At 43.9% G+C, this 12,257-nt stretch overlaps 1 protein-coding gene across 1 annotated transcript in view; it reads left to right on the top strand.

The window, feature by feature from the left end:
- The window catches only part of chd5 (chromodomain helicase DNA binding protein 5), an 87,631-nt gene that overhangs the window by 40,124 nt on the left and 35,250 nt on the right, over positions 1-12,257 (top strand). Inside the window, exons 12-19 of the mRNA XM_060852411.1 lie at positions 1,177-1,282; positions 1,743-1,934; positions 2,851-3,051; positions 4,281-4,418; positions 6,186-6,307; positions 9,117-9,290; positions 9,381-9,522; positions 11,168-11,299. Coding sequence (XP_060708394.1) covers positions 1,177-1,282; positions 1,743-1,934; positions 2,851-3,051; positions 4,281-4,418; positions 6,186-6,307; positions 9,117-9,290; positions 9,381-9,522; positions 11,168-11,299 — 1,207 coding nt within the window. The remainder of the gene's footprint in view (positions 1-1,176; positions 1,283-1,742; positions 1,935-2,850; positions 3,052-4,280; positions 4,419-6,185; positions 6,308-9,116; positions 9,291-9,380; positions 9,523-11,167; positions 11,300-12,257) is intronic.

Here is a 12,257-nt window from a genome sequence, read left to right as displayed (position 1 = left end):
CAGTTCCGGCAGCGTCCAAGAAGCAGTAAAATCAACGTTTTGGGCAAAAGCCCTTGTGCTTTTCCTAAAGAACGAATTCAATGCCCAGTGTCCTCAAGTGAAGGGACCAGCTACAATTTCCTGGTGAGCACTTCACTTGGCTCTATCCTAGGTTACACTTTTTAAAATTCATTCTCGGGATGAAGGCACCACTGTCAGACACAGCATTGTTTTGTGTCTCTCTTATTGTCCCCAAGAAAGTCATGATGTGCCACTATCTTGAATTGTTGTGGTCAATGTGATAATGGTACTGTTGTGGTGCCATTAGGGAGGAAATGCTAGGATCTTGTCCCAACCACGGTGAAGCAAGCGGTGTATTGATTTCAGGATGGTGGGTAGCTCCGCGGAGAACTTGCCACCATGTGCCTGCTGCCCTAGTCCTTCCAGATGTTGCCCTGTGCCTGAGAAGGAACAACATCTGCCGAAGGGCAGCTGAATCTAATGCTCTGAAATTGAAATTGCAAGCCAGACAGTTGTTTTCAAGGGCATTTTGTAACAAGGAAATATTGGAATCTGACAAAAGAATCTCTGACAATCTAAACTAGAAAGGAAGTTGGGAGTGTGGTGCTGGAAAGCACAGCAGATCAGGCAGCATCCGAGGAGAGTTGATGTTTCGGACGTAAGCCCTTCATCAGGAACTATGCCCAAAATGTCAATTGTCCTGCTACTCGGATGCTCCCTGACCTGCTGTGCTTTTCCAGCACCACACTCTCCACTCGGATCTACAGTCCTCACTCCCTTTTCGAAGGGAAGTTGGACAAAGTTGGATCAGTGATGTTTACCTTTGCTGCGGTTATGGGGTCTTGGTGCTAGCAGAAGTATTGGAAGATGACCAGCCGATGCAGAACAGGACGGAACTGCATTGGGAGCTTGGTTAATGGGATCGATGAACGGGCTATGGTTGGTGATGCCCTTCTGTTTCTGAGAGTGTTGGATTTACAGCTGACATGCTTTGATTTTTATTCCCCCCCTTCCTATTCTTTTCCACTCTCTCTCTCTCTCACTCTCTCACTCTCTCTCTCTCTCTCACTCACTCACTCTCTCACTCACTCTCTCACTCACTCTCTCACTCACTCTCTCACTCTCTCACTCTCTCACTCTCTCTCTCTCTCTCTCTCTCTCTCCCTTTCTCTCCAGGCAATTAATTTTGGGAGATGATTTAAGACCGGTGAGAAAACCGAAAAAAGGACGTAAAGCCAGGGAATTGATCTTCGACCCGCCTCCAGCACAGCCTGTAGTCGATGTAAGTGAGAAGCAGCAGAGTTTGTTGATGCAGACTTGGTGTAATCAGATCCAGTATTAATCTCCGTCTGCACTGCATTGATTACAGAGTAAAGCTTTCTGTACATTGTGAAAATGCTTCCAGCACAGAGAGGACGTCCAGTTCGATCGAGAATAATGCTTACTTTACTTTGTCCCAAACAATCCCAGGAGAGGTATGGCAAGGAGTTGGATAGAGAGTAAATCTCCTTCTAACCTTTCTCTGTCAAGCATTCCCAGGACAGATACAGCATGGAGTTAGATACACATTCTTGCAGGCAGTGACCAGAGAGGACTTGGATCCTGTCATTATGTTTGAGACCAGGTTATTTTCTGGAATTTACAGAATTGGGCTGTTTGACCTGTAGTGGGATGTAGTAAATCTCAGCGGTTTGTGTTTTAAATGTACTGAATTAATTGTATCCTTTTTCTTCTCGCCGTAGCCAACTGTGAAGTTTGACAAGCAACCGGAGTACATTGATGCCACAGGCGGTAACCTCCACCCTTACCAACTGGAGGGGCTCAATTGGCTGCGTTTCTCTTGGGCTCAGGGCACTGATACAATTTTGGCTGATGAGATGGGATTGGGGAAAACCGTTCAAACGATTGTATTTCTATACTCTCTGTTTAAAGAGGTGAGGAACATTTTGAGGCTGGAGTTTTTGTGATGGGGATAGTGATTGGTACTTGAGATCTAGGCTGGCGTGAGAAGTTTTGATCATGTGTTTAGGTGAGTGAGAGTCCAAGTTCTCCCAGCTTTGGGAGCAGTATTGTGGTTTCATTTCAGCTCATCCTTCCAATAAATTGACTTTCCTTTGAAGCTGTTCTCTCTAGGAAGTTGACTGTCTCATCAATGTTCACCTCTTGGCTACATCTCATCATGTCTAATGTTATTTTCAATAACTCCAATGTATTTTCCTTTTCTATCCGAGCTAACTAACATGTTGAGGGAAAATTCTTTTTGACAGCTCTTCTTTAAACTTGCTAAATGGCCCTTTGTGTTTGAGAGTTTGTTGTCTAATGATTTACTGACAATAATAATTTGGCCTTTTTCTATTTAACGATTATAGAATTAGACGTGATTTGCTGCTCATAGTTGAAGTGAAAGTTTAAATTAATTTATCTCCTTAAAGTTTGTTCATTAACCAAATTAAATATATTCTTTTGAGCTGTGTCTCTCACTCTGGCTTTGATGCCTAACACTAAAATATTGAGGAAATATTGAGGAAATTGTGGATGAGGGCACAATTACAATGTTTGAAAGATATTTGGGTAATTATACGAATTGGGAAGGTTTGGGGGGGTGGCGCAGTTATGCCAGGAGCAGGCAGGTGGGGCGAGTTTAGTTTGGTTAGCATGGACTGGGTGGACTGAAGGGTCTGTTTCCATGCTGTATTACTCTGTCTTGAAACAAAATGACTGCTGTCTCTATTTTTGCCCTGGAATTAATTGATCTGTGGTGACACCTGATTAGCAAAGGCCAGTCAGTTCACAATAGTGCAACCACACTGACACGGATTTAACAGGGCGGATGTACTCTCTCTTTAACAGGGTCACTCCAAAGGACCTTTCCTGGTGAGTGCTCCGTTGTCCACCATTATTAACTGGGAACGGGAGTTCACGCTGTGGGCACCATGTTTCTACGTGGTGACTTACACAGGAGACAAAGACTGCAGAGCTGTCATCCGAGAGAATGAGTTTTGCTTTGATGATAACGTAATCAAGAGTGGGAAAAAAACCTTCAGGATGAAGGTGAGTATCTATACTTCTGAGCAAGACCCTTTATTCATTCTCAGAGTGAGGTGCTGACAAGGTGGATAGTTTCTGCACAATTTCCTTTGTACTTGAGAAAGAGGTGGTGAGTCGCATCCTTGAATCCTACAGTCTGTTGTAGTGAAAGTATTTCCATAGAAGCAAATTAGCTAGTTCCAGGAATTTGACCCAGTGAAGGTGAAGGGACACTGATATATTTCCAAATTGGGCTGGATTGAATCTGAGTTGGTGCTGACAGGGTTGGGAGGTGCTTTCAATGAAGCTTTGAGTTTTTCAGTACTGCAGTGACTGTATCGATTCTCTAATGGGTTCAATTAGTAGATTAATTTTGGCATTGAGCCTGACAGATCAGGTCACTTCAGACTTAGTCTCTGTTTGTATGGAGTTGGCTGACTCAGCTGGGATCTGTGCTTGGGGCAGTGCTGTGGACAAAATATATTGGGGTTCATGCTGTTGGTCACTATCCAATGAACCTTTTTTGTGTGGGGCAGGTCACTGAGCCTGGCTGTGATGCCCTCTGTAACCAATAGTCTGCTGGGTCTCTCCATTATGTATGCAAAATGGCTGTCTGGGTGAAGAATTAGAAGATGATTTTGCCCATAACTCTGAGTAGATGTGAGAGAGATAAATGGCAAAGTAGTGTTAGTGTTTCTTGTTAGGTCATGAAGTTCTAGTTGAGAATGAAGAACATTTTTGGTGACATTCTTAGTTTGTAAAGTATTACACTGTGCCTCTAAAGTTAGACCATAAGACATAGGAGTGGAAGTAAGGCCATTCGGCCCATCAAGTCCACTCCGCCATTCAATCATGGCTGATGGGCATTTCAACTCCACTTACCCGCATTCTCCCCGTAGCCCTTAAATTCTTGATGTCACAAGGAATTATCAATCTCTGCCTTGAAGATATTTAGCGTCCCGGCCTCCACTGCACTCTGCGGCAATGAATTCCACAGGCCCACCACTCTCTGGCTGTAGAAATGTCTCCGCATTTCTGTTCTGAATTTACCCCCTCTAATTCTCAGGCTGTGTCCACGGGTCATAGTCTCCTTGCCTAACGGAAACAATTTCCTAGCGTCCACCCTTTCCAAGTTGATGCAGTTGTCTTCAGTTCTTGTAGATGTGTCTGATTTGTCTATCCAGGAGTCTTTTGCTGAATAACCAGTGTGTTTGGGATTGATATTGACAAGAGGGAACGATTCTTGTTTTCAGAGCGAGGCGCAAATAAAGTTTCACGTTCTGCTGACTTCGTATGAGTTGATCACCATTGATCAGACGATCTTGGGATCCATTGACTGGGCCTGTCTTGTTGTTGATGAAGCTCATAGGCTGAAAAACAACCAATCCAAAGTAAGTATGACGTGGTCTCAATGCTCCTGGAGTCTCTGAGTGGACTATCACCTGGAGTGGGGGGGGGTGGTGCCGGTGGTGCTGTAGTGCTGAGTCTGCTCGTCATGGGGAGGAGGGGGATGGGGATTTGTCTGGAAATCGAGGGAGGGAGTTCACAGCTGAATATTTTGCTGACCTTGATTGAGGGTTGAAGCTGAAAAAGTGGTAACTTGGTTCCAGAGGATCATCAAAGTCTGTAAAACGTGTATGCGAGGGACGATCAATGACATAATGAGAAGTAAAATAACGAGTAGTTTAATGACCATTTATTCAGTTCCTGTTGCATCTTGAAGGCAATTGTGGAGGTTTGTCGTACAACTGGTGGCGATCTGGATCACTATCTCTGCAAATGAAATTAAAAAATAAATTTGGGGCCCCGATGATCTCCCTTTCGCCTGAGATCTGTCTCTGATTTGTATATTTATGAAATTTTTTATGAAGCAATAAGATGCTATTTTCTTCAGATATTCCATGTGGGGGGGGGGGGTTGGAAATTCATGCTGTTGCTGTACAAGAAAATATATCCTGATTTTAGTCTCTTAAATTAAATTGATGACCCCATGTTGCTGAATCCCTGACCCCTCCCAGATTAAATAACTTGACCTTGCTCACCTCTGTGCCTCAAGGACACAGACCTTCCCTCCTGCTCTGACTCTGTATTCACAGGCTGATCACCATCATCTTCTCGTTTCTTTGATCTTGGTCAGGAACAGCCCTTCTCCTTCTGTCCTTGTGAGGGTCGCTTACTTCTCTCTTTCTGTCTTGTGTCCTGGTAGCTGGCTCTGCCCTCCTGTGTGCACATTATGGGAAGTACAGTCCAGACACCCCTCAGTCTGTCTTGAAGTGCAGCAAAGTCAGTTGTCCCTCTAATACAAAGGTTCTGCACCGTAAAGCCACATGTTTCCGACACTTACAGCCAACGTGCTGCTTTGAGTGAAGAATAAATCCAGTTGATTTGCTTTTCAGACTCTACACCACGAGGCTGTCTGAGCTGTCTCTGTTTTGTCATGTTTACTAAATGCAGGCAACGTTAATCTAAGCCCCCACATGATTCACCTTTTAAGAAAAATCAAACTGTTTTTAATCCATTTACAGATGTGTAATTTTTTGCAAGCTGTGGTAGAACCAGCCCTCTACCTTTACCAATCAGAGCTACAATCAATGCTTGGAGCTGAGAGGGAGAAACTAGGATTATTCTCCTTTTGAGCAGAGAGGATTGGGGGGAAACCTAATCAGACTCTTCAGAGTTGTGTAAGGTTCTGAACGTCACGAAAAAGAAGCTGTGTTTCCACTGACAGAAGATCAGTAATCAGAGGGGACAGATTTAAGCTATCTGTCTAATGAGCCTGAGGGGAGAAGATAAATTTTGTTGCTGAACCAGCTGTTGTGATCAGGATTGCGTTGCTTGTGGATGAGATCTGACGTAGTGGGAACCTCACAATGAGAATCGAATACTGTACTTGAAGGAGAAATATTTGCAGAGTTATGTATTAATCAGACAGCTGGCACAGGGTTAAATGGGCCAACAGGTTGCCCTGTGCTGCATGATTTTAAGCCTGTGCCTTTGGTAGGGCGGGAAAGGTGGAGAGACCCTGAAATAAACTCAAACAAGTTACCATCCGTAAATTAAAATGTGGGCTCGGGACACGTGGTTCTGTTGATGTTGCTGTTTGGCTCCAGATGCCAGTTTGTGAAGAGTTGTTCATTTGTCAGTATTGAATGTTTCAGTATTTTAGGGTGCTAAATGCTTACAAGATTGATTACAAGCTGCTGCTGACTGGGACGCCACTACAGAATAACCTGGAGGAGCTTTTCCACTTGCTCAACTTCCTTACTCCTCAACGTTTTAAGTAAGTTTGTGTTAATGCCTTAATTTGCTTCTAATCTATAGCTCCATCTGGTAGCAAGTATGAAATGGTAGACTATATAAATACAGAGGTAGACAGGTACGCAACAAAAGCTGAGTTTGTTTTAATATGGTTTTTAACTTCCACCTGTTGGGCTCAACAGCAATGTTGTGTTCAGTGTCATTTTCTATCGCACTACCTCATGAATCCCAGGAGGTAGATCATTAACAGTTTCAGTAAAATGGGCTAACAGTTTGTGAATATTCTTAATTTTCTTAATATGTATGATCAAGTTCAACAGTGTTTGTTTGAAAGGGGAAATGTGAAATGACTTAAGGTTATGTTTTCGGTGTAGCTCCTGCTGCTGACTGGTAAGGAGTCCAGGGATGGTACTGTGGCTCAGTGGTTAACACTGCTGCTTCCCAGCATCACAGACCTGGGTTCGATTATACCCTCGGGCGACTGACTGTGTGGAGTTTGCACATTCTCCAGGTGCTTTGATTTCCTCCCACAGTCCAAAGATGTGGAGTGGCCAGGCTAAAGTATCCAGGGATGTGCAGGCTAGCTAGGTTAGCAATGGGAAATGCAAGGTTACAGGTAGGGGTGGGTCTGGGAGGGGTGCTGTTTGGAGGGTCGGTGTAGACTCAATGGGCCGAAAGGCCTCTTTTTACACTGGCAGGATTCTATGATTCTATTGGTTCTGTATAGGCGCGCTCTCACGCTCATCTCTGGCACTTCCTTGGCTTTCTGGTCACTGACAATAGTTTGGATCTAATCAAAGACTGTGCGATCTACAGCATGTAACTCTCCATGGGAATTCCACTCAAAGTTCAATACTTAGCAATATTACAGCCCAGTAGCATTACAATGGAAATTCTACTGTAGCTTTTCGCTACAGCACTGTAATTCTCCAGCCTCAATTCATCCCTCATCCCAGTCTGGGATCAGATTGCAATTTCCTGCGATCTTATATGAATGCTTATAAGGCTAGATCCAATATGTGATAGCCTTGTGCTGAGAGTTCCCACGCATCCTGGGAGTGAAATTGATAGATAATGGAAATCATTCTTAGGGTGATCATTTTGAGTCTCGAGTCAAACAATTAATATTTCTTAAATATTTTAGTCAAAATACCTTTTAAGCATTTTTCTTAAACAAAAGGTGACAAACTATTGACTAGTTGATTTTATGATCAGTTCTCCACATTAGATGTTAAGAATCTCACTGAAATCCTGATTCTATATTTTTCATTGACTGAATCGTTAGAAATATATTTAAAGAGGGGGAGCATCGGCTAACTGAGAGTGGGCCAATCAAAAATTTGCAGATTGTTAATGACTGCACAGACTTACAGTAAATAATCAGATTATTTATTTTTTCATATTACAATCCCAGATGTAGGTACTACTGGCCATCTACTGCCTGATAGATCATTTGATTTTCTTTTAGTTAATATGATTATTCCCTGAAACATAGTCACACCAGGCTGGAGACTTCATTTAACATACGACAAAAGTATATGTTCAACATCAAGAATCAAAGTAATCAAGCTCTCTAAATATGGAATGGTGTTTAAACGATTTTTACAGAAAGAGCAAAACAAAGTCTCCCCCTGTTATCCAGCGCTATTCATTACTGAGACTGAAATCCAGAGAAACTCCACATCTAGTGAATGGGCAAAACTATGGCAATGGATTTAAATGTAAACAAATGTGAGCTCATCCACATTGTATAGAACCCTTTTTCCCCTCTTTTCCTATTGTCATTAAGTCTCTGGTCCCTTGCCTTACCCATTCTTCATGTGCTATCGAAGGTGGGGGAATGCACCCAGATCCCCATTCACAACCGTAATTACCGGCTCACCACCTGGAGATCTGATCCAGTTGCTGGTTTCCTTCGTCTCCCAAACTCTGGAATTGTTGTTTGGCTCTGATTAACTTTCTCCACACGGTAGATTCTGGAATCTCTTGGTGAGGGAGGCCGAGAGTGTAAAATGCAACTTTATTGAGAGCTGGCAGGAGGGTAGACTGTAATGGAGAGGGAGGACAGTGGCTGTGTTGCTGTGAGAGGAAGGGGATCGTGTCTAAAATGGTGAAGTGAGAGACAGGGCCGTGTTGGTGAAAGGGGAATGGAGACTGGGGTAGAAAGGGAGATTGCCATGATTTAGACACAGGCTGCTTCCGTGGAAATGAAGGGTAGGGCATAGAGCATAGGGACATAAAGCAGGTCTGTGCTGGTATGGAATTTACATTTATCTCCCCATTGTTTCATTGGACATGTGTTTTTTTTAAACCTCTGAGACAGGAGAAAAATCACACTCTGGTTTTTTGCATTTCTTCCCCCCCTCAATGTTTATTTGGGAGCTCACAGCATGAGCTCTGGCTGTCATTTTGCCACCTGGGGGATGCTACACTAGACCTTGTTCACCCAAGCATGGCTGCCCAGGAGTACAGACCCCACAGTGAAGCTGAAACACAGAGTGTGTGGACATGATTGAAGGCAGAGTCCGGGTGACTGGCTTTACTAATGACCCTGACTTTTGAATAAAGGGGGAATCTGTGTTGTCCAGTTGAGACACTGGTTTGAGAAGGAGATAGTGCTGGGTGCACCTTCAGGCAGCCTGGGTTCAGCACTGAAGAATGATGTGGCAGCTGTGACTGTCCCTGTTTTGTGGAGCTGGAAAAGGACAGCAGTTCAGGCAGCATCTGAGGAGCAGGAAAATCGACATTTTGGGCAAAATCCCTTCATCAGGAATACCAGGGTTTCCAGCATCTGCAGTCATTGTTTTTACCCTGTTCCTGTTTTGTTACAGCAACTTGGAAGGCTTCTTGGAGGAGTTTGCAGACATCTCAAAGGAGGACCAGATTAAGAAGCTTCACGACCTCCTGGGCCCACATATGTTGAGGCGTCTCAAGGCTGATGTCTTTAAGAACATGCCATCAAAGACCGAGCTGATAGTGCGTGTGGAACTCAGCTCCATGCAGAAGTAAGTTGTGGAAAATACGAACAGCGTTCATCCAGCTCTGCTCAAGTCTCATCCTTACATTTTATTCTTGTTGTTTGTGTGGTTTCACAGGAAATATTACAAATTCATCCTGACCAAGAATTTCGAGGCTCTGAATTCAAAAGGGGGTGGGAACCAGGTGTCCCTGCTGAACATCATGATGGATCTGAAGAAGTGTTGTAACCATCCCTATTTATTTCCGGTCGCAGCAGGGGTATGTGTCTGATACCACTTGAGAAATTGTAATTATTGGAATACAATCTTGTTGTTGCCCTGCACTTGCAGTGGGAGTTGTTGGGGAGTGATTGTGAGAAGGAGCCCTGCATCTCTCTTCCCCCTTCCTTAATCAAGGGAAACCTCCAAGCAGTTCTGACTTGGATTGGGCAACTTAATTCAGACAGAACTCTTCTGGTCTGTATAGGGGAGTAAATCAAGGGGTATTTTCTAATTGACCTATTGAAAAATGTTATCACATACCTTTGGAGTAGGTGGGATTTGAACGAGCTTAGAGGTAAGTAGGTACTCCCACTCCACCACAAGAGCCCCAAAATGCCTTTCAGAACATCATCATGTTTCATATCACAGTCAATATAAATATATAGTCTGTTTATTTTTAACCAACCTGTACAGATGTGTTACAGAACACCTCTGGAGCAGGTGGGATTTGAACCTGGGTCTACTGGCTGAAAGGCAGGGAATGCCAACACCATGCCAAAGAGCCTGATTTGTAAAGTTCCTATTAGAGTCACAGATCTACAGCATGGAAACAGATCCTTCGGTCCAACTTATCCATGTTGACCAGATATCCTAACCTAATCTAGTCCCGTTTGCCAGCACTTGGCCCCTATCCCTCTAAACCCTTCCTATTCATATACCCATCCTGGTGTCTTTTAAATGATGTAATTGTACCAGCCTCCACCATTTCCTCTAGTAGCGCATTCCATTTAGGCATCACCCTCTCTCTGAAAAATTTGCCCCTTAGGTCCGGTCCCTTTTTATATCTTTCCTCTCTCACCCTAAACCTATGCCCTCTAGTTCTGGACTCTCCCACCCTCTCTTGCCTATCCATGTCCCTCATAATTTTATAAACCTCCATATGGTCACCGCTCACCCTGACTGAGATCAGGAACAAGGTGATACAATAGTTTGAGCTTTTATGCCCCAGTGACCTGGATTTGATCCGGCACTCACCTGACTGACTGACTATGAATAGTCTCCCTATTAGGACCATGGTGAATGTTTGAGATGCTCTCAGCCTTGAGCAGAGCCACCAGTAATTCAGGAATGTTTGGTCATCTGATGAGGCCATTATACCACATCGTTTGCATTGAGGCAGCTGCTACGACGTAATACACAAGAGTGTGTAGTTAATAGTTCACCTACTGGACTAACAATCCAGAGAATATAAACTCCAATCTCAACATGGCAGTTTGAGGATTTGGAGTCAGTTCTTGAAACACTGGAAATAAATTCTAGTGTCAGTAAAAATGGCCATGAATCTGCTGGAACTTCCTGGTGAAGATGTTGGATATTGTAAAAGCCCCAACTGGTTTATTAATAGGAAGGAAATTCTTGGTCCTTATCTGACCTAGACCAATATGTGAACCAGTCCCAGCAGGACACTGGGTTATATCATTACCTGCTGGTTCACGAGGAAGGCCCTCATTACTCTGAAAATAAACACTGAGCTAACCCAAAAAATGAATTACAGGCTACTGCGGCTTCTAAACATCCCTGAGGAGTTATTGCTCCCCAGAAAGGAATAGAGGGCCCTCTCCTATGGCTGTTCTGCAGGTGGGTGTATGTTCTGCAGGTTGATGCCGGTATTGATGGTGGTGCTGCTTTGCTGGTGTTGACAGGAAGCTCCAGTTTTACCAAATGGATCATATGATGGGAACTCTCTGGTGAAGTCCTCAGGGAAGCTGATACTACTACAGAAGATGCTGAAGAAACTGCACAGCCATGGCCACAGAGTGTTGATCTTCTCTCAGGTAACTGATGTCTCAAATTGCTTCGCAGCCAGTTGAAGTGCAGTCACGGCAGCATTGCAGGAGATGTGGCAGCTAACTCAAACTCTGCAAACTTCCACAAACAGTCATGTGATAATGAGCAAATAATCTGTTTGTGGTATTGATTGAGGGATAAAGGTTGGCCATCATCAGGGAAGATGTCACTTTGAATTAGTGCCTTGCGATAATTTATGTCTGCCCATGAGGGTAGATCAGAACTCGATTTAATGTCTCCTGCAATAGGTGACACCTCTGACAGAGCAGCATTTCCTCAGTGCTACACTGGGAGTATCAACCTCTCATGTCTTGGAGTGGCAATGAAACCTCCAACTTTCTAATTCTGAGGTAATCAGGTACTAATTAGTGAGGCACTAATTGAAAGAACAGCAGGGACATTCTTCCTGATGAGCTGGCTAGTACTTAACCCTCAGTCATCATCACAAATAGATTATCTGAGTAACTACCTACTGAACCAAGGCTGACGTATCAATGGGATCTCTATCTACCTCTCCTCACCCTCCATTGCTATTCTTCTACCCCAAAACACCATGGTTGGTGAACATGGTGACCTTCACTTTGAAGGAGAAACAAGACAAGAGCTCCCAACAGCTAAACTGATAAACCAACCATTTTATTGTGATGTTGAGCCAGTAGTAGAAGGAAAAGAAACATAGAAAATAGGAACAGGAGTAGGCCATTCAGCCCTCTGAGCCTGCTCTGCCATTCAACATGATTGTGATCAGTCATAGAACATAGAACATAGAAAAGTACAGTGCAGTACAGGCCCTTCGGCCCTTGATGTTGCGCCGATCCAAGCCCACCTAACCTACACTAGCCCACTTTCCTCCATATGCATATCCAATGCCCGTTTAAATGTCCATAAAGAGGGAGAGTCCACCACTGTTATGGCAGGGCATTCTATGAACTCACGACTCGCTGA

Source organism: Hemiscyllium ocellatum, chromosome 37 (genome assembly GCF_020745735.1).
Source record: "Hemiscyllium ocellatum isolate sHemOce1 chromosome 37, sHemOce1.pat.X.cur, whole genome shotgun sequence".
Classification (NCBI taxonomy): Eukaryota; Metazoa; Chordata; class Chondrichthyes; order Orectolobiformes; family Hemiscylliidae; genus Hemiscyllium; species Hemiscyllium ocellatum.
This window is presented reverse-complemented; position numbering and strand designations above follow the sequence as displayed.